The 19,724-nt window shown below is 39.4% G+C and overlaps 1 protein-coding gene and 1 long non-coding RNA gene across 3 annotated transcripts in view; one reads left to right on the top strand and one right to left on the bottom strand.

Moving 5' to 3' along the window:
- The window catches only part of LIN7A (lin-7 homolog A, crumbs cell polarity complex component), a 49,780-nt gene extending 38,177 nt beyond the window's left edge, over positions 1 to 11,603 (top strand). For both annotated transcript variants that reach the window (XM_051627323.1, XM_051627332.1), the window contains 3 exons: positions 1,742 to 1,951; positions 7,987 to 8,199; positions 9,807 to 11,603. In XM_051627323.1, coding sequence (XP_051483283.1) covers positions 1,742 to 1,951; positions 7,987 to 8,199 — 423 coding nt within the window. In that variant the 3' untranslated portion in view covers positions 9,807 to 11,603. The remainder of the gene's footprint in view (positions 1 to 1,741; positions 1,952 to 7,986; positions 8,200 to 9,806) is intronic.
- Positions 1 to 16,539, bottom strand: part of LOC127388161 (uncharacterized) — a 33,237-nt gene extending 16,698 nt beyond the window's left edge. Inside the window, exons 1-2 of the long non-coding RNA XR_007890325.1 lie at positions 15,230 to 16,539; positions 1,319 to 1,412 (exon numbers count right to left, since the gene is read on the bottom strand). This is a non-coding gene — a long non-coding RNA (uncharacterized LOC127388161). The remainder of the gene's footprint in view (positions 1 to 1,318; positions 1,413 to 15,229) is intronic.
- Between the last annotated feature and the right edge of the window lie 3,185 nt (positions 16,540 to 19,724).

Consider the following 19,724-nt stretch of genomic DNA (forward strand, 5'->3'; position numbering starts at 1 on the left):
AAGAACCTTTTTATGTGCCAGTACGAAATACACTCTGTATTTTCATAACATGCACAAAAATAGATACATCCAAACAGAGAGGTCCACCATGGCTTTCTTCTTCTCATTAGCATTTTGTACTTTACACTATCTTCTGGGTGCTATAACAGGTGCTATCCAAAACAGATAAACCTACAAAAGCCAGAAATATTTTCTAGAGACATTTCTTTATGGTCCTATTCCTGTGAAGTTAGTGACAAAACTCCCTGTTATCTTAATGGAATGAAGATCTTACCATTATGTATTTGTGTTAAGAGATTTTCATTTAAAGCTGTATCAGAAGATAAAGGTTGGGAGTGTGTTACAAAGTTATTTCTGCAGTATTTTAGAGAAGCAAGCTGGATAGTAGCTAGCAAATAGTGTGCACTAAATTGCAGTGTATTTTCCGTACTAAGTAGAATGTTCCTTTCTGTAGGCTCTTCCTGTGATTTTCACTCTCTTCTAATTGAAAGTTAATGGACAATGTGAATTTGTAAGGTTTATGCTACTATATAGAGAAATGTGTGTATGTGATCCCAATTTGTCTACACTTCAAATTAACATAGAAATTATTGCTGTGTCGTATAGTAAATGGGGAGAAATCCAATTAGTGTCTGCCATTCTCATTTCTTATTCATATAGAACAGCAGGGTTACAGAGCAATGTTTCAATATCGCAGTATTTCCTGGTTATTTCTGGGCTGTCTGCATTGCATTTTCCTAGTGCATTCATGTCTGACATAAAATGTATGCATGATGACAAGGTCTGCATGTGCAAAAACATGTAACTGAGAATGATCCATTATGTCACATCATCCACTAGCTTCTATTAAGCGTAAGCATTGTTAGGATGCTTAAAAAAACCTTAGTGTAATGTGGAATTGTTTGAGCAGTTTGGACTACAAACACATTTTGAAAAGTATAAAGGATTTTCTTCATGCTTATTTCATGATTCACTGGGATCTGTAAGTAGGAAAATACTTGTAGTGAAAATTAAGTGTAAGATGCAGTATGTTTCTGGATGCAAGCTTTACAGTCTGTTAAATGTTACAGGCTTTTTTGCTGGAGTAAGATGAACAGTCTAGGATTTTTCTAATTGATTTATAAATCCATTGTCTTAAGATTTAATTTTTCAATAAAAGTTTTAATCCAATTATATTACAAAAACTTATATTCCTGTTCCAGGAGTTACTTAGTTTGCAAGATTTCATAAAGATTGTGAAGTAATTAAAAAAAAAATAATAATAATAACTTTTTAGGATATTTTTCTGTGCCCAAAAAATAAATTAAAAATTCCATACCTCTGAAAGCAGAGCAGAGAGTTCATCCACTTTTTTTCGACTAGGAACACAGTAGAGATAACATTATCTTATCCCACAGTAATAGATTTTCTCCCTGTGAAAAGGCAAAGAAGAAATGCACTAGTGATCAGAAGAGCTCACCACCACGCAGTCAGGCTTCCCAGTGCCTACTTCTGGCTCTGCTGCTGACTCTGCCTTATCTTTGACAAGTCACTAGAACTCTCTATTCCTCTGCTTATTCCTTTAATTTCAAAAGCATTGGCATGGAAATTAACTTTTTAAAAATGCTTCCAGATGATCAGAAAAGGTCAGAATAAGATACTGAAATGTTTTCACAGGAATGAATTCTTTCTGCAGATGAATAAGAGTGTGTATCAGTGTTCTCCCTACAAAGCCAAATCACTCCTTGTTATTTTTTTACAGGCAACAGTTGCTGCTTTTGCTGCAAGTGAAGGCCATTCACACCCGCGAGTGGTGGAGCTGCCAAAGACTGATGAAGGCCTGGGCTTTAATGTCATGGGAGGAAAGGAACAAAATTCACCTATTTATATTTCTCGCATCATTCCCGGAGGAGTGGCAGAAAGGCATGGAGGGCTGAAACGGGGGGACCAGCTGCTTTCGGTTAATGGAGTGGTATGTGGAAATTTGATAGAGCTTTCATTTTCGTCTGGATTTGTGTTTTTCACAGCTGTTCTAATACTGTTATTTAAAATGCAGCCATATGAAACAAAAAGAATGAGCTCTGTGAGGGACCTTCAGCATGCATTTATGGTGCAATGAGGCAAAGCTGCATTGACAGCTTCGTGCCACTGCAATTTCTGTTGTGATGGAGGGTGCTTCAAAGTTCTATTTCCAATCTACACCACATGTTTAATTTACACAGAAGCTATGTCTTTCTTAATTGATCGTGCTACAAATTTTGCAGTAAAAGCATAATAACAGGCTTTGTTGTTCTTCCAATTCTACAGTCTCTGAGGCGCACAGCCCCTTTCCAAGCATAGTGATGCCTCAGTGACACTTGTGCAGCCTTGTGACCTTCAGAGCATTTGAACACATAATACCAAGGGAAATTTGGTAAGCACATTTAGTGCTAATTTGCAATGGAAGGTGCATTCCAGATCTCTTTCAGTGACATTCGTCCAGCTGTGATACTTGTCAGAGAAACGAGCTGTAAAAATGAACACATATAGGGAGCACGTAGTTTCAGTAAAAAGGTACATTTTTTACACAGTCATTTCTCATGTAAGTCAATACTTCAGGGTGGAGTGTTGTACAGTAGTTTCACTGTGAATGTCAGTATCAAGGTAAAAATTAAAAGACTTTTAGAGTAGAGGCAAAAAATGAGGCACTGACTACATGATACGGGTCACATTGTGCCTTTCGTTTTGCTTTTTGTTCCCTTTTACAAGGGAATGTAAAATACTGAAAGGGTAAGCATACTCACTGATATAACCCTACACTTCTCTTAATGAAAATGTAATCCTTTTCCATGCAAAACCTCCATCTAAACTTTGCATTTAAATACACCAAAAGCACGTAGGAGCCATTCCTGAATCCAGTCATAAATATAAGACTTTCCAACTTAAATTTCCTCTGTGTTGCAAGCCCATCAACAATAAAAAAAAAAGCTGTTTTCTGCATGCTTTCATGTTCTTGTCTGTTTCTCTCAACAATAGCTATTCCCTTTCTCTTGAAATAAGATATCAGTGCGACACTTCAGACAGACTTTTTTCCACTTCTTCCATCAGCCATCATGTTCTCAAAAGAGAAATAACAGTTCTGGAAGCTTACTTGCCCCTGTACACAACGAGAAAAAAAAGATCCAAAACATAGTAAAAGAAAACCCACTGAAAAGATTATTTTGTCTCAGGGAAAAAGAAACCAATAAGTAAATTGCCTGAACTTCACTGATTGGAAGTAGATAAAATATTTGTGGTGATGCTGTTGTTCAGCACGTCTTTCAACAAGTGAATAAAAAAACAGATTAAAAGAGTTTGTATTTGCTAATTAGTGTTTGGTTCTTTTTTCTGTCAACAGTGTCTAGGCAAATGCTGGGGAGGACAGTCGTGAGCCTTAAGACATCATGATACACTGAATTTTACTGTTGTCAGCTCTATTTCATGATAGTCTGGACAAAGAAATTCATGAATGTGCTCTGGAATATGTCTTAAGCTAATGAAGCAAAAAACCCCACAATATAAACTTTTGATTTGCATGTAGGCACCTGAGAAAGTTGATTGCAAGATGCAACAGAAAAACTTCAGTGTTCAGAGTCTGAACAATAGAAACTGAAGATTGAATTGCAGTTGCATACTTGAAATAATGTCTTTGAGCAACTGTTCACGCACCAATCTTGGGCTGAATTAAGCCCATACAATATAATTCTTAAAAAAGACAAAAATTATAGAAGTGGTAATTTGTTTGCAGACAGCTTGAAACAGGAGGAGAAAAGTCTAAATTTAACATTGTTCACTGAGACTAGTTCACTCTGTGCTTCTCTCAATTTAGCTGGAGGAAAGGAAATAGTATACAGTATGTACAATACAACAGACGGCTCAGCAGTGGAACATGAAATGAAAATGAATTATCTGTAACTTGTTTGTGCTCAGAAGTTGGTGGTTATCCAACTTTATAATTATCAACATAAAATTAGAGCTGTGTGTTCAGAATCCAGATTTGTTATCCCAGCATGACTGTTCCTTGAGCCATTTCACCGGATGTTAAAAAAAGTGCTTTCTCATTATGCTGGGGATTTTGTTACATACTTTCATCCCACACCCCCTAAAAGTAAAGGAAATTGAAAGCAGCAAGCCCTGCCGATGGCTCCACAAAGACATTTGCTGATCATAGCTGGCAAGGATTCTGTTCTGCATTTGTCAGATACCTGGTGTGAGTCAGATACAGAAAGAGATACAAAATAGGTTTATAATGGCTAATTTATCACCCAAGCATTTGCTTACAGATACCTAATAGAAATACTCTTCTCAGTTTTGCAACTTGTAGGGTAACAACCAGCTTCTCTTTTTTGTCTGCAAGGGGGTGGGAATTTTTCTTTTATATTTATGATAAGTCTAAGGCCCTGGATACAGTAATAGCTGGTGTTTCCCCATGCTGTGTCTGCAATTCTTCCAGCTGTTCCTATACCTGAAGGGACCTGCCAGAAAGCTGAGGAGGACTTTTTACAAGGGCTTGTAGCAAGAGGACAAGAGGTAATGGCTAAAAACTGGAAGAGGGGATCAGATATAAGGAGGAAATTCTTCCACTGTGAGGGTGATGAGACACTGGAACAGGTAGCCCAGAGAAGCTTTGGAGGCCCCATCCCTGGAAGTGTTTAAGAGCAGGCTGGATGGGGCTTGGAGCAACCTGATCTAGTGGGAGGTGTCCCTGCCCTTGCAGTGGGGTTGGAACTACATGATCTTTAAGGTTCCTTCCATCACAAACCATTCTAGGATTTTATCGTTCTTGTTTCTACACAGTATTTTGCATCCCTTTTTTTGATGCAATCTGCCAGTGCAATAAGGGAGATAGATGGAAGTATGTATAAAATAGATGCAATAAAAAATTACATAGTAAATAAAGACATACATTCTGAAACAAATTTATTAAATCCCATATTTGGTGAGCGGTTCTAAAGTAACATGATTATCAGATCCTTGCAATGTCCCCAGCCAGTGTAATTCAGTCAGCAAAATCCCGTGTACCGACATGACCAATACCAACAGGAGTCCTTCACCAGCACAGCCTCAGAGTTTTGCAGAGGCAGAAGAATTGAAACAGCAAAACAATTTCCTTCACTGGTGTAAGTTCTTTTCCCTACTCCAAGGAGCTTCTGCTGTTTAAGTTGTCAGCTACTGCTGTGCAGGTGGAGCATTTGCAATGCCTTGGAAATATGAGTGCAGGCAGCAATGGAGACGTTGAGAGCAAGTATAGCAATCGTATTAATAGCAGCTGAAAACTCTAGTTAAGATCTGAGTTAGATATGTTTTGGGACTAGGGTTTGTATTTAGCAGTACTATATTTTACTTTGCCTTGCTTATTTTCCCCTCGTTGTTTATGGTTCAGAGCTTTAGGCTTAACTCTGTATCATTACTATTCAAGTCAATAGGAGTTTTCCATTGACCTGGATAACAACAAAGTCAAACTCGTCATTTCTGATTAGAAAATACCGGCTGTAAACTGGAAGAACAAGGCCAGAGACAAATGGGAAAGAAAACAGGCAATAATAAATTAAATACAGTTTACTAAGTTGTATGAAGTATTGAAGTACACCATCCTGTTATTCCCCTACAGGACACATACAATCACAATTGCTTATACATGTCCATTAGAACCATCCAACTCTTTGAAAGCAAATGAATATTTTAGCTACTTCGTGTAGCTTGGGAGCTTACAATTTTTGTCCTTAGCCTGTTCTAAGTTCATACTATTCCACAGCAAAACTGATCACAACACTGAATAAATACACTGTCGTTTCCTCTGAATGTCCATGCCACATCATACAGACCACAATTCACAAGCAAAAAATGAAATATAAAACAAGGCCACATTTGGTACAGTTCCTCTTAAGGTGAGAACTGTGTTTACAAAAGCCAGTATCCAAGCAGTGAGTTACAAAAGATAGCTAGTTACAGTGTGTGTTACTTATGATTGCCTCTTCTAACACTGAGCAGTTATGGGGTAGGGGATGCAGGGAAGAGGTTTTAATTTGTCTGTGACCTGTTCATTAAAGCAATTTCACAAAACACCCTGTGCATCTATAGCTTTTTAATTTAAGCTCTCTTTGGAGCACTGGATTAATTCACTGGTTCTTACACAAAACAATTTCCTCTTTTTCAAAAATTTATAAGGAAACTTTTTCTCCAAATTACTTCTGGGTAGCAGTGCTTGTTCAGCAGATTTATCCCAGTCACAATTTCCAATAAAACTGGTCATCACAGATCATGAACTTTCTCAAAGATCTTTAAATTGGAGACCTACTGGAGAGATTTCGTGAATGTGCAGTTCAAGAATATGAAGTAATTTATTTCAACAATCAGATGTCTATTTACCTCAAGGTTTTCTCTCTTCCTGGCAATAATTTCAGTACCTGCCATGACATTCCTTATTTCTCCAAGCTGCATTAACGTTTTTGAAGCATTTTTACATTTCTGTAGAAACTCGAGTCCAGTCAGTTGAACCAGTCAAGGAATAATTATTTGTATTAATATGTTAAAGGATATGTAACAGGAGAAGGGAGATAAACCGTAAGGCGATAATCTTGAATTGTGTTGTTTAGATTATGTATGTAGAAGTGTATTGTGCCTGCTTTTTGAAACTTCTAAATCATTATTTCTAGTTCGTAGTGTGTCACAGCAGAAGTAATCTTTATTCATTGTTCTTGCACAATGCTACTCAGTCAAACAGGAAAGATGGAAATAGAAGGAATTTTCTCCTGACAGTTACTATAATGATGATAACGATCATTCTTTTAGCCTGAATTGAACTTCAGATACTTCAAATGCTGCTGCTTCTCTTTGGACACCTGTGGGTATAGTTTCATTTTAAATAGCACAGTAAACTTACAAGTTTTAAAACACAGCATGTAGTAAACGTTGATTTCTTTTATGTGGGAAAAAAATGACTTATTTTTAGAATGCCTAAAATCAATGTGAAGATATCAGTTCTGCCATCTTTTTTTTTTTTTTTTTTTCTGTGCAGATATACTTTTGTTTGTTGGAATATAGCCTACAACACACATGGGCAATCATATACCATTAGAAAAATTCTCCCTTTCTCTTAAGATGTGGAAACAATCCATATGCCTGAAAAGCGCTCCAGTTAGTCTGCTTAATGGTAGAAACTAAATACTCTTTTCACAGCCAAGTCACCTCCCCCATTTGGAAATTTACTGTTTCAAACAGTGTTAGCATAGAAATCAGAGCTTGAACTCCTTTGAGAACACTTTTGATTTCACAGCAGATATCATCTTACTGTCAACCATTTTCCACAAAGGGAGGGGAAGTATATGTTCCTCCAGCAGGAGCATGCAACATTTCAGTTGTTAGTGCTTAACTGCTTACAACTAACCAGAGAAAGACTAGTTTATTTCCAATAGAGAGCCCATATCACACAAATATTAAACATGTGAGTAATGCCATTAACAAAGACATGGCTGGTCCCTGGAACCAGCAGGCACGCTCCTTTGCCTGCAGCTCAGCAACTGATGGATCACCACATGGCATTCCCTGCAGGATCCAAACAGGGCCAGGGTGTAAGAAAGGAAAACTGCTATTTCAAACTTGCAATTTCTTCATTTCTTACCAACATTTAAGTATTTCTTTTTGCACCTTGCAAACAGACTGTTTGGGTTTTTATTGCAGGGTTTTGAGGCTTTTTAACATTTGTTTTTGTTTGCATAAAGCTTGTTGAATATTTCCCCTGCTTTTCACACGGATCAGAAATCAGGTTTGTAATACAACCTAAAACAGATTTGTGTTATTTAAAATATTAAAATAAATACATTCCCAGCAGTGTAAATCTTACTGAACTCAACACTTTGCCTTAATAGTCCCTTGAAAAATGTAACGTGTGGGAGCTCCTAAAACCCCAGCAGCCCAGTGTGAAAAAAAGGACAGAGCTCTAGATCAAAGCAGCATATTCTCTGTTAAATCTCTTCTCCCTGCTCCCAGAGTGTGGAAGGAGAGCACCATGAGAAGGCGGTGGAGTTGCTAAAGGCGGCTAAGGACAGTGTCAAGCTGGTGGTACGCTACACTCCCAAGGTGCTGGAGGAGATGGAGGCTCGCTTCGAAAAACTGAGGACAGCCCGGCGCCGGCAACAGCAGCAGTTGCTCATTCAGCAGCAGCAACAGCAGCAAACAACACAGCAAAACCATATGTCGTAGGTGAGAGGATTCATTGGTCTTGCCTAAAGCCTGCTGGCAGCACCCCCCCTGGGCCAGCGGCTCCCAGGGTCCGTCAGGGCAGGGCCAGGTGCCGAGGCCTGTTCCAGCCCCAGCCAGGGGCCGGGCAGCTCTGGGGCACCAGGACAGCCCCAGCCCATCAGGCACCTCCCTGGGGATGGCAACCGGCTGAGCCCATGGCCAGGCAGGGCTGTGGGGAGCTGGAGACTGGTGGCTCTGATGCAGCATCACAGCTGATGGCTCCAGAAGGCCGTGTGGGGTCCTTGGCTGTGGGGGGAGCAGAGAGAGCCCCAGGGAGCTGACATGGGGTCCTGGGCTGCCACAGGGTGGGGGTAGTCTTGGGGTGCAAGGTCAGGGCTGGTGGTGCCCTTAGGGCCCTGGCAAGCACATACTGCAGGGAGGATGATCAGAGCTCATTCTTTGGTACACATCCACACAGTCTGACCCAGTAAGAATGCATTTTGAGAACAGGTGAAAGATGCTAACAAATTCTTGATCCAATTTCCAACTAATAACCCTGAGATCAATAGCCACTAAGCAGCTCTGGCTTACCTACAAACAAGACCGCATAGGAAGGCTGTAGTTTTTAATTAAAAACCAGAGCATTTGTGACTGGAAAGAATATGCTACCAGATTTAGATAAAGTTTAATGTATTTTCAGATAGTCTGTTACAGCTTTTCAACAGAATATCGAGATTTGCTACTGGTATATAAAGAAAAGTCTCCCTAGTTCCTTCTCTGGTATAGGGAACGCAAACTTCACCCTGTGGTTCCTCTGCAGAGAAGCTGCAAGTACTTGCTTCTCATCGCCAATTTGGTGGGAAGTATTTAACTCACTCCTGACTGACATTTAATATTACAGTAGCTTCTGAGAGGCCTGCAAGTTTCCCAGTGTAGTCAAAACACAACGTATGAGGTACAGACATTCTCCACATACACAGTTTTTTCCTGAAATCAGTGAGACTTTTTGACATAAATACATTAATCGATATGCTCCTTTTGCCCAAATGAAATAACGTAGGAAGTGTGTCCCAATGACTTACACCCCAGTCCTTTACGTCTCATACCAGGTGTTCCCAAAACAGGATGTTTGCACCAGTAAAAGTCCACAAGTGACTCAGAAATTCCCCAAATGGTCGGAAACTGAAGCTCCCAGGGATCATTTCATCATTACTGACACTGACCTCCATTGATATTTAGGGGAAAAAAACCCACCTTGTGGACCCCTTGTCCTGTGACCATCAGAAATGCAGTTTTGTTGATGGAAACAGACACTAAGTGGGATTGGAATCCCACCTCAGGGCCTCAGTTCTGGTAGGAGGTATAAACAGTAGAATTTAATGAAGTAAGTTTTGGGTTTCTGTGTAAAATAGGACCGTTCCAGGAGACGAATATACAAATGCTACAGTCTCATGTGAACTTTTTCATTTTTCCGGTTGCCTAAGTCTTTTCATTAGCATGTAAGTTATTTTTACTGATTTTGAATTTTTCTTTAAACTGAAAGAGAAGAAAGGCAGGCAGAGACAAACAGCAACCTAATTCCTCAATTCCTTGTGCTTGGTGTGAAAAATGTGTTTCTTTCATTCTAGGTTATTCTCAAGAAAAAAAAAGCCTCGATCAAGAGTTCAGTAATCAAGCAACCAGAGCTGTACTACTTCAGTATTCCAGCAAAAGGAAACAACTACAGGAAAAATAAAACAGAATTCATCTGGAGAATGTGCCGTACAAGAATAACATAGTTAAGACAACCATAGGGAGGGCACCTTCATGATAAGGCTTTTCAGCACATGGCAGTCACAGGTACCTAATACTACTGGGACTCTGTTCCTAATGAGAACAGCATTGTAGGTAAAGCCTATGAAACAGAGAAGTCCAGGGCTTCCAAATAATTATGTTTGATCTGATCTTGCACTCCTTACTCTCACAAATTGGCCAGTTGGCTTTCTCTAGGCAGTGAAAGTTTTGGTTTAAGGAGATCAAGATCGGTTGCTTTTGGGGACAGAATCTTTCTCTACAGTTATATCCAGAAATGAACAACTACATCAGTTGAAAATTTTTGCCACAGACATCAAACTCATACATCATGCTTCATAGCCACTTTGTACTCTATATTGTAGAGCTGTTTTAACCTAAATTCCTGTTTATAATTTTCAATTTTCCCTCTGGAAATAGCAATTTACTATATTTATAAAGTATTCCATTTGTAGAAGCAATTGGCTTTTTACTCTTGGTGTTTCCATATATTTTATTATACATCAACAAAGTGAGAAAGTTTTAGGTCAACTTTAATTTTCTTAGTAGTAAAGTTAGGGAATCCTAGAACTGTATTTTTAAACGTAGATATTGCTTGTATCTATTATAGTTACTATTCAGAAATCTATAACTGGATATATTATATATTTATTCCATAAAATATATATTGTCTGAATGTACCTGTTAGAGAAGTAGGGTCTTTGCTTAGCATGTATTGCAAATGTAGTAAGTTAATGTTAGCAAAAGACCAAGCTTTGTTTGGCAGATATTACTGTGATAGCATAATCTCAGCTTTTCTGTATTCTTTAATTTATTTTCCAGTCTAATGTTAATATATTTTAGAGAAGAAGAAGTGTAAGATGTTTCTTTTTAAGACTCGCATGTTATCATTTGAATCAATTTGAAGTTAGAGTTCTGATTATTATTATTTTTTTAAATCAAACCAAATTGGAATGTGCAAACAGAATATATAACTTAAGTTCTTAAGTTTACATGTCGGCTTTTCCAAAGAAAACAGTCAAAGCTGGAAGGCTACAGATGTCATCTACTTTCAAGAAAATAAGGAAATAAACCCCCGAAATTCTAAAAAAAAAAATAATCATTTTCAGCACACCTTTTGTGCTTCATGAGAAAAGACAGAGAGAAGAGGAGCTTAGGGGAGATCCCTACAGTCCAGGAATCTTGAAGACTCAAGGTGGTGTCAGTGAAAGTTTAGCAACGTGAGGAATGTAGAAATGGTCTGAATCAATGTTCTGGTTGTGAACTTGGAACAAAGTCAGAAACAATTAATATTCTGAAGGATCTATTCTCAGAGAGAGGAAAAGTGAAACGGGAAACTGGCAGCATCATAGCACGTAAGAAACCAGATGCAGACTAGTCAACTGTGTTGACAGTCATTAGTGTAAGTAGCTATTGAAAGGAAATTACTGTATTTTTAAAACCAAACAGCATGAATTCATCCAGAGAAGCCACATTTTATACAGAGAAGTAATTCTATCCAGTGGTCATTGGTGACAATATCAGTTAAAACAGTGGAGTATGAGGACTACCAGAATTAAAGATGAAATGCATTGTATTGTGCTCTGCACTATGCCTTTTTATACTTAATAAAATTGTATGTACCTATTTTAAAACTGTATTCTCAAACAGACACTGCTATTAATATTGATGGTATATAAATTGTTATTATGAGTGCATATAACTGTTCTGTATGTCATCAGTATGATTTGAATTACACCAATAGTTGCATTTTCAGAAACCAAGCATCCAGAATTAGTCAGCCCACTGTACTGCATTTTCCCAAACCACTCTCCACCTCCTCTCCTCCTCTTCCTCAAAAAATTTAGGTTTAATGGAGTGGAATGTGCTGATTAGTAAATTTCAATAATAGAAATTCATTCATATAGGGAAGCATATCAAGTTCATTTTCATATATTATTATCCAATAAATTATCTATAAACACTAAAATTAACATTCTAGTCTTTGCCAACATTTAAGCATGAAATTAAAGAAAATACAAGAAAAATACGATTATCGACAAATTTGAAGTAGAAACAGGAAGAAATAACTTTTTAGGGGTCACTTTTCATGCCCCTTACTGATCAATAAAACATAGAGCCACTTAATCACAGAATAATCTGTGTCCCTACACCTATAATCTGCATTTTGTTGTAGACAGTATTTCATTTGCAATTTAAATGTCTTGATCCTGATGCAGTAAGGCACTTTCCTCACATTCATTGCTGAATTAGGACCTAAAAGAAGCACAGGGAGGACAACATTTTCCACTTGCAGGTCTGGAGGTACTTGTGCATTGTATTTTAACTGATTGGTGGTGTCCTGGCATTTGCTTTTTCACTTACCCTGAACTCTTCAGTCATTTAGTGAATTTTATTGCTCACATTTACCCTTGGGGCTCCCTCATGTTTCCTTGCACTGGCAGCAAACTGAGATAGATCTAGCAAGTCCTTCCTCTCTATTACAATAACCAAAGGGGTGCCATGGGATTTTTACAAGTTCTTGCACTGTGTTCACTTATGCCAAAGACCCAGATGTAAGATTTAATAGTAAATAGCAGTTCAGGGCTGGTGGCATTTACTTACTGAAATTGATGGATCTGCTGTACCAGCCATAGTTTTTCTGGTTTTGATACCTACTCTGGCTGGCACTTTATAGGGGATTGAAGAATTTTATAGCCCTTGATAAAGTGAAAAGCTCACAGGGTTGCCTTTTCATTTTTTCCTTCTACAGTGAAAAATCATAGATGAAAGGTCAAAGAATGCCTGTGAGTGGAAGAAATTACATAAAAATCTACCTGCAGTTCCCTGGTGAATAATACTGCAGACCTTTTAGTCCTATACATGAAACCTTTTATATACATTTATCACAGCCAGGCTTCCAATCTGACTTAGGAACTTTTGGGAACTCTTGCAGAAGGCACAAGATTATATTGCACAATTTCAGGAGAAGAAACTGTTTATTCATCTACTAACTTCAGGAATGTGAGAGTTCTAAATGAAATGAAAATCTCATGAGCAAACAAAGTTCATAGAATTAAAAAAAAAAAAAGTTAAACAAGAAGGGTGGTTTTGGCTGTGTTTGAAATAGTACAGGATTTTATGCATAATTTCAGGCTTTAGAATAGTTATTATGCTTGTGATAGATGTATTTATTACAGGATGAGAGACTGTTCCAGAAAGTAGCAGTTATTTCTGAATCTTTCTGAAAATGGGATAATAAAACTAACCAATGTCCTAATGCAGAACTGTGTGTAGAGAAGCTAAGGAGATCCTTCCGTATATAAGCAGAGGATTATCAGCTAGTATTACTGTCCCTTCATAAGCAATAGTGAGACCATTTCTGTATCCAGCATCCAATAACCCAAGTTTCAAACCGAGAGAGTATTCTGGGAGCACAAGAATGTGCTCCTTGCTGTGATATGTCAGATGAGAAATGCAGCCCATTATGCTTGTCCATGAGAAGGTCAGGACGAATTAGGGATGTTTTCAAACAGTCTTGCAAGCACACCCAAGCTCACTGTGCTTGTCCATGAAGCTAATGCAGTCTTGTGCTCTGAACCAGCAAAAATATTTGGATGTATATTTGATGGATTCATTGTCTCTACTTTCAGCTGTTTAACAGCAAGCGGTGGAGCTTATGCTGATTGTTTCCACAGTCAACGGAGAGTTAGGGGCATCCCTCAAATGTGATTCATTCCACCTGTCTCCGACATCTATCTAAACACAGGATAATGCATCCCATGAAAGGGTTTAAAAGCAGAGCCACTGACTAAACATCCTAAATTACTACCTTGAAGTAAGTAATGTCTTCAGGGGTTATTCACTGCTTCACTCCTACAGAGCTTCCTAATCAGTAAATAAATATCCAGCCCCCAGTGTCTGAATTCCCTAGTCTGAAACCTCTATGTGCATAGCTCAGATGACTGATGGGCTTTATATGTGATCTGGTTTGTAAGGAGAGTCCTGTTGCTACGGATGTCTATCCTGAAGTGTTCTACAAAATTTAAGAGCTCAGCACAGGTACCATTAGCAAAATGCTTTGGTTGTGGTGTACACAGGACCAGACTACTACAAGTTTCAGTCTGTGAATGCCAGCAGTATATACTGCCATAGTGTGTGTGCATGTTACAATAAATGCAGCCACAAGATGAACAATAGGCATTTGTGATACCAAGAGTCATAGTAAAACTTGACCAGCCTGCAACTACCTAGAATTAAGTAAAAATGCTACAAAAGCAGATATCTATCAGGAGCACTCAAAATCCAAGAGAAGAAAATCCTAGAGTTTTAATATTTGATCTACTTTTAATTTTCTTTCTTATAGTTAGTTTCACTTTTACCAACTAATTTGACGAAAAGGAAAGTACATGATTCAGCAATTACACTTACTTTTATCGAAACAATAAATAGCTTATAGTCTAGATGAATACATCTTCCTTTCCTTCCTCTCTCTGAGGGTAGGATGAAGCTGAGGTCTGTCTGCAAAAAAGGTGACACCCAAACACATCCTAGTACTATAGAGAGTGTCTTCATTAGTCAGATTACAGTTCCTCCCCACCAGCAGTTCTCAGTATGTTGCCTGAAAGTGGGCATGTTTTATAGACCCACAAAGTCATGTTTATTTCAAGTAAAACTTGGTGTTAAGCCTGAGGCTGTAAATCTCCCCCAACCTTTTCATTTTGACATCCCAAGCCAGACGAACTATTGCACTTGTAATAATCCAGCTGGGAGCCTGGGGCTTAGCTTATAAACGGGTCCAATTAAAAACTGTATCCCTGGAGTCACTTCTCTAACATTTCTGTTGAAATGAAAGAAATGTGAAAAACAAACACAGAGTATAACTTTTGAAGTACAGAGAGCAGCCAGTGCAGTGCTACAGAAAGGGGAAAAGAGTTAAGATTTTTCACATGTGTGAAAGCTTCTCCAGGAATGTATAATATTACTTATCTCTAAACAAGTTAATTTTCTGTAGCAGCAGGTTTTCTAATAAGGCAAAATTCCTAGCTAAAACACGAAAACAGCTTGGGAAGAATGATGGATATGTTAAGGTACCCATGAACAATTTGGTGGGTAAGTGTAGGTCCACCTCAGATGATAGTAGCTCAGAAATAGTTCTCACCCCGATCTTTTTTCTATCCAAACTCTACTCATATCTAATGTCTCCACTTTTTTTGCCACCAAATTCCCTTTGACTAGAGCCCAGAGCTATTCCAGCTCTCCCATTGCAGTATTTCCTTACCCTTCTTTCATGCGAGCAGTGACACTTCTTGTCCACATGCAATCTCCTCAGCCAGCTATGGCATTTAGGCTTTGCCAGGTCCACCTTCTGGAGTGCTCTGCAACTTCACTTGCACCACATATCCATTAGCTGCCTTCTCATGGCCGCTGTAGTCAGCTGTCTTGCTGACTTGCTACTTCCTCCACACAAAGTAGTTTAAATGCCTGTGAGGAATAGAGGGGGAAAAAATACATTGAGGGGGTATACAAATGGTAGATAAATATTGAAAAAAATTTTGTCAGAGTAGACCAAGAATGTCCTCTGTTTCCTGAGTCAGCTACTTTCCAGCAAGTTATGATTTTCACCTTCATTTAGTTCCCTGCTGACAAAGCACTCTGTGCAGTGACACCGGTTGTGGAACAGCCTTACGATTTCCTGTGGCTGGAACAACAGCTCCTTGTCTGGAACTGATGGACATCTAGCCCTGCTTGAAGGCATCACACAGCAAATTCACACACATGCAGTAGGTCAGAGTTCCTGTGCACACACTGATTGTGGGAGTTTTATGGGTGAAGAAGAGCAGCACGCAGGCCCATGTCTGTGGGATTTTGGACGTGGAAATGTGGAAACAATCCCTGGCAATTTCCTGACATGGAGTTAGCGCCTTCAGTCACCCAGTCTGGAAACATTTGTATAATAAAAATGTTTCATGTGTTTCAAAATTCTATTTCAAAGTAAGTTTTCAACAATGTGCGATGAGAAATCAAGAACATTTCTTAAGCTCTTAAGGACCAAAGGACAATTTGCAGGGAACTACTGATTTCTCTACTGACTTCACCCTTCAGGTGCTGAACGTATGCCAGCATCCCCTTTCAAGCCTTGGATTTTTGCATGTCTATGTTTATCTTGTCTGTAGTGTTGACAGAAATGAGTTAAACTATTCACCATTGGGCCTAAGTACCCCTAAAGGAGAACGTAAACTTGACAGCTTACAGGAAGGGGACTTAAGCATCAGTTACCTCAGACTAAAATGTAGGTTCTAACCTGGTCTTTTGTAGCAGTGTTTGTCTCCACACTTTTGCATTGCACTAAATAGACAATTTCAGTAATTTCTTCCGACCCATGTTAGATTTGTTTCTCTGTATGCACAGCACGTTCACAGCTCCTTTGTACGAGCGTCTTCCTGGCTGTCCTTGCCCGTACCAGGCTGTGCGCAGCGGGGCAGCTGGATAAATGCGCTGAGGGAGACGCCTAGTGTGAGCCCGAGTCCATCGCAGCCCTGGCTGCTCCGTCCAGTGTCACCGCTGCCCAGCTCCGTTTCTCCTGGCGTTGAGGAGCAGACAGGCACAGATGTGCGCAGCATTCATTCCGCCTATTTCCACGCATTTCACAGGGAACGGACAGTTCAAAATAGGCTCCATTTGACACGTGCGAGAAGACCACATGAGTGTGCTCTCCACCACCACAAGAGCACCGCTCTGCATGCTGTGCGTAGTGGAGAGCAATAGGATGGCACCAATAAAAGCAGTGTTCTTACCTGGGTAAGAATTCCATGGTCAATGTAAATATTGCTTAATATGATTAATGGAATGCACACAGTCAGGATGTGCTCATACTGCACCTGCTGCTGCTGAAGATTATAGGTGTGCTGATGAAAAGATTACTCCGAGCACCATTAGGCAAGTGCATTGCCTGCACTGAGGCAAATGAAACATGCAGCACGAGTCTTCATGCCTTGCTGAAGAGAGCCGTGTGAGCCAGGTGCAGTGACAGTTTGGTGCAGGTCATGAATCTCACACTGCAGCAGCTGCTCTGCTTTCAGGGGGAGACTTGCAAAGATAATCGTCAAACTGGGTTTCCCTTGTAGCTGTGATTTCTCAGAGATGCTGACAGTCTGCACCACTGCCTCACACTGCCTTCCTTCCTCAGAGCAGCACCCAAACACCGTTCCAGATCATTGGATCCAGCTGTATCTATAGATTAGCTGTAGAGGCATTTCTCCCCTTCTAGACACTATATTTTTTCCTTTTTCCCCAGACTCTAACCAAGGCTTTGATATTCAGCTTAAGTATTCAGGTATTTGAAAGCTTTCCAGGGTTTTTTCTTCAGTAGGGAAAACATACTAGGAGCTACAGTCTGTGTACCACAGATTATCTTCTCAGGCAGCTTCCTCTCTGAAAGACATGGAAGAAAGCAATATCCAAAAAGGACCAGCTTTACAAATACAGGACTTTAGAAAACTGGCATTCATGTTTCAAAGACAAAAGTGCATTGCCAGAAGAAGTCATGAAGGTTGATTAAATAGTCCTACTTCAGCAAGCTCCAGTGGTAAAGTCCAGTCTCTGAAAACCTTCACATTTTTTTCCATGAAATGCAAGGTGCAAAGACAGCACCTGGGAGGGAGGCAAGGGCCAGATCTGCTCAGTCTGCACATTCTGAGTATGGCCCTTAACAGCAGTCCAAATTCTCCAGTTCTTCTAGAATGCCACTTACTTGGATAAGAATTACAGTCCTGGACAAGGAGGGGTGAAACGAGACCTGTGCTTGTTCTGGAACTGGTCAGTGTGACCACGTAACTGTCTGCCCAGCTTAAAGTAAAAAACTTTAGAAGGCCAAAAACACATTTTGACAAAACGTATATTGATTGCTTGAAAGTTTCAAATAATAATCTCCAGACATCCAGAAACAAGTATTCCACTGAGGCTGGTGCAGCTGCGGCTGGTTGGATGATTAGCTTAAATCCGAATGGAGCAGGGATGTGAAAAGTAAGTCATTGGCTCTAATGCCAGTGCAAGTGATCTTCATGAGGCACTGAAGAGTTTCCAACCAGATTCTTTGCTGAACTAATGAACCCTTGGCAACTCTGCATAACAATTAGTGTACCTCCAAAGCATGACTTAGAAGCAGTCATCTTGCCTTTAGTAATTATTCAGCTCAGCTATTCAGGAGTAATGCTGATCTGTCTTACTAAGGAGATGAGTGCAATCTTAAAGCAGATTTGCTCTGCAAGCCAAGAGTCAAAGAAAGACAATTTTCAAAGCTGGAGAAAAAATAGGAGGAAAAAAAATGAAAACTTCCAAATGTCAAGTCAGATAAAGATCTGACAGATTTCTCTGACTGTAAAAGTAACTGTTGAAGTGACTCAGGAGTCAGTCAGAGTCACTGACAGTATTTTTTTCAGAGGCCAGTGTCAGTGAAGGTGCAATTCATCACAGCTAACATATGTCTAAAATAGAGGTTTCTGGTCTAAGCCAAACATGAGCCTCTGCAGTTCATGGAAGAAACAATTATCTCCAAGGGGTGATTAAGCTCGTCTATGTGAGGGTTACTGATACAATATAATACATTTTTGTTTTTCAGTGAAGACAGCAGAGGAATTTTCTGATTATCCTCCATTCTCTGCTTCAGCCATTGAAGCAGCATAAAAGCTTTTATCTCACTTTCCCCATTGGAAGTAGCATATTTTCTTGGCCTGTTTGTAGGAACATCCTATTCCTGACTTTTCCCTGAAGAAAATCTACTGGGTAATTACAACTCTCCCACTGGAGAGTATTGTTAATGGGAAATGTCTCTTTTTCTGCCTTCACTACATAGGGAACCTCGATGAATAGATAAGATAAGAAGCCTAAATTTTAGATGCCTCAAAATGCAACAATCCAGCTAAAGAGCACAAAAACATTTATCACTGGGGCAGTAACTGCCAAAGATTAGTGCACAGAAGCCGAGCAAACTCTTGAAATGTATTAAGTAAATGGGCAATAACTGAGACAAAGAACTATGTCTGCATGTTGTTTCTAGCATACAGATGATACTAAATCAACAACTGCTAGGTTGTAATTCTAGGAAATTGCATGGTACTTGCTATAACACCATCTGGTGATAGGTCTTGTGGTGGTTTCAAGAGAACAGAACATTGAAGATCAGAGGGATCACACCAGCTGAAACCAGGGCTAGGAGCCTCGTAATCCAACTCCAAAGAGCAGAAGGTAGGGAAATATTATGGTGAGCTCACCCCTCCATAACTGTCTTCCAGCTTTCAACAACATGGAGCTTCCTTGGAAGCTTCTTGAACCAAAGATGTGTATTTGTATTCAGTAGCCCCTGACAGATTTCGGTTTGTCACATGGAACCACTTTTGTTTTGAACTGACTTTTAATATAGAACTTAATCTTCCTTGAGTCATCAGTCTTCCAACATTGGATAAATGGTAGGAATTAAAAATAACACAGAAGTCCTAGGTTACCCTGTGACCTACTCTCCTTGTAGAGAAGCCATTTGGGAATCTTTGATCATGTTTGTTGCCTTGCGGTGACTCTTTCCTATTCTGCTACATAGGTCTTAAGATTGGGGTACTATAGGAGCCTGCATAGTCTGAGGGGACATCAAGATTTGCATAATAGCAGAGTTGTATTTTCTGATTGCTCATTATCTCTTTCTCTAGAACTATAACATCTAGTACTATTTACTGTAACTCTCAAATATCTTTCCTGTGTGGCAATTGGTAAGACAATCCACT

The sequence above is a fragment of the Apus apus genome, chromosome 1 (assembly GCF_020740795.1).
Source record: "Apus apus isolate bApuApu2 chromosome 1, bApuApu2.pri.cur, whole genome shotgun sequence".
Taxonomy (NCBI): Eukaryota; Metazoa; Chordata; class Aves; order Apodiformes; family Apodidae; genus Apus; species Apus apus.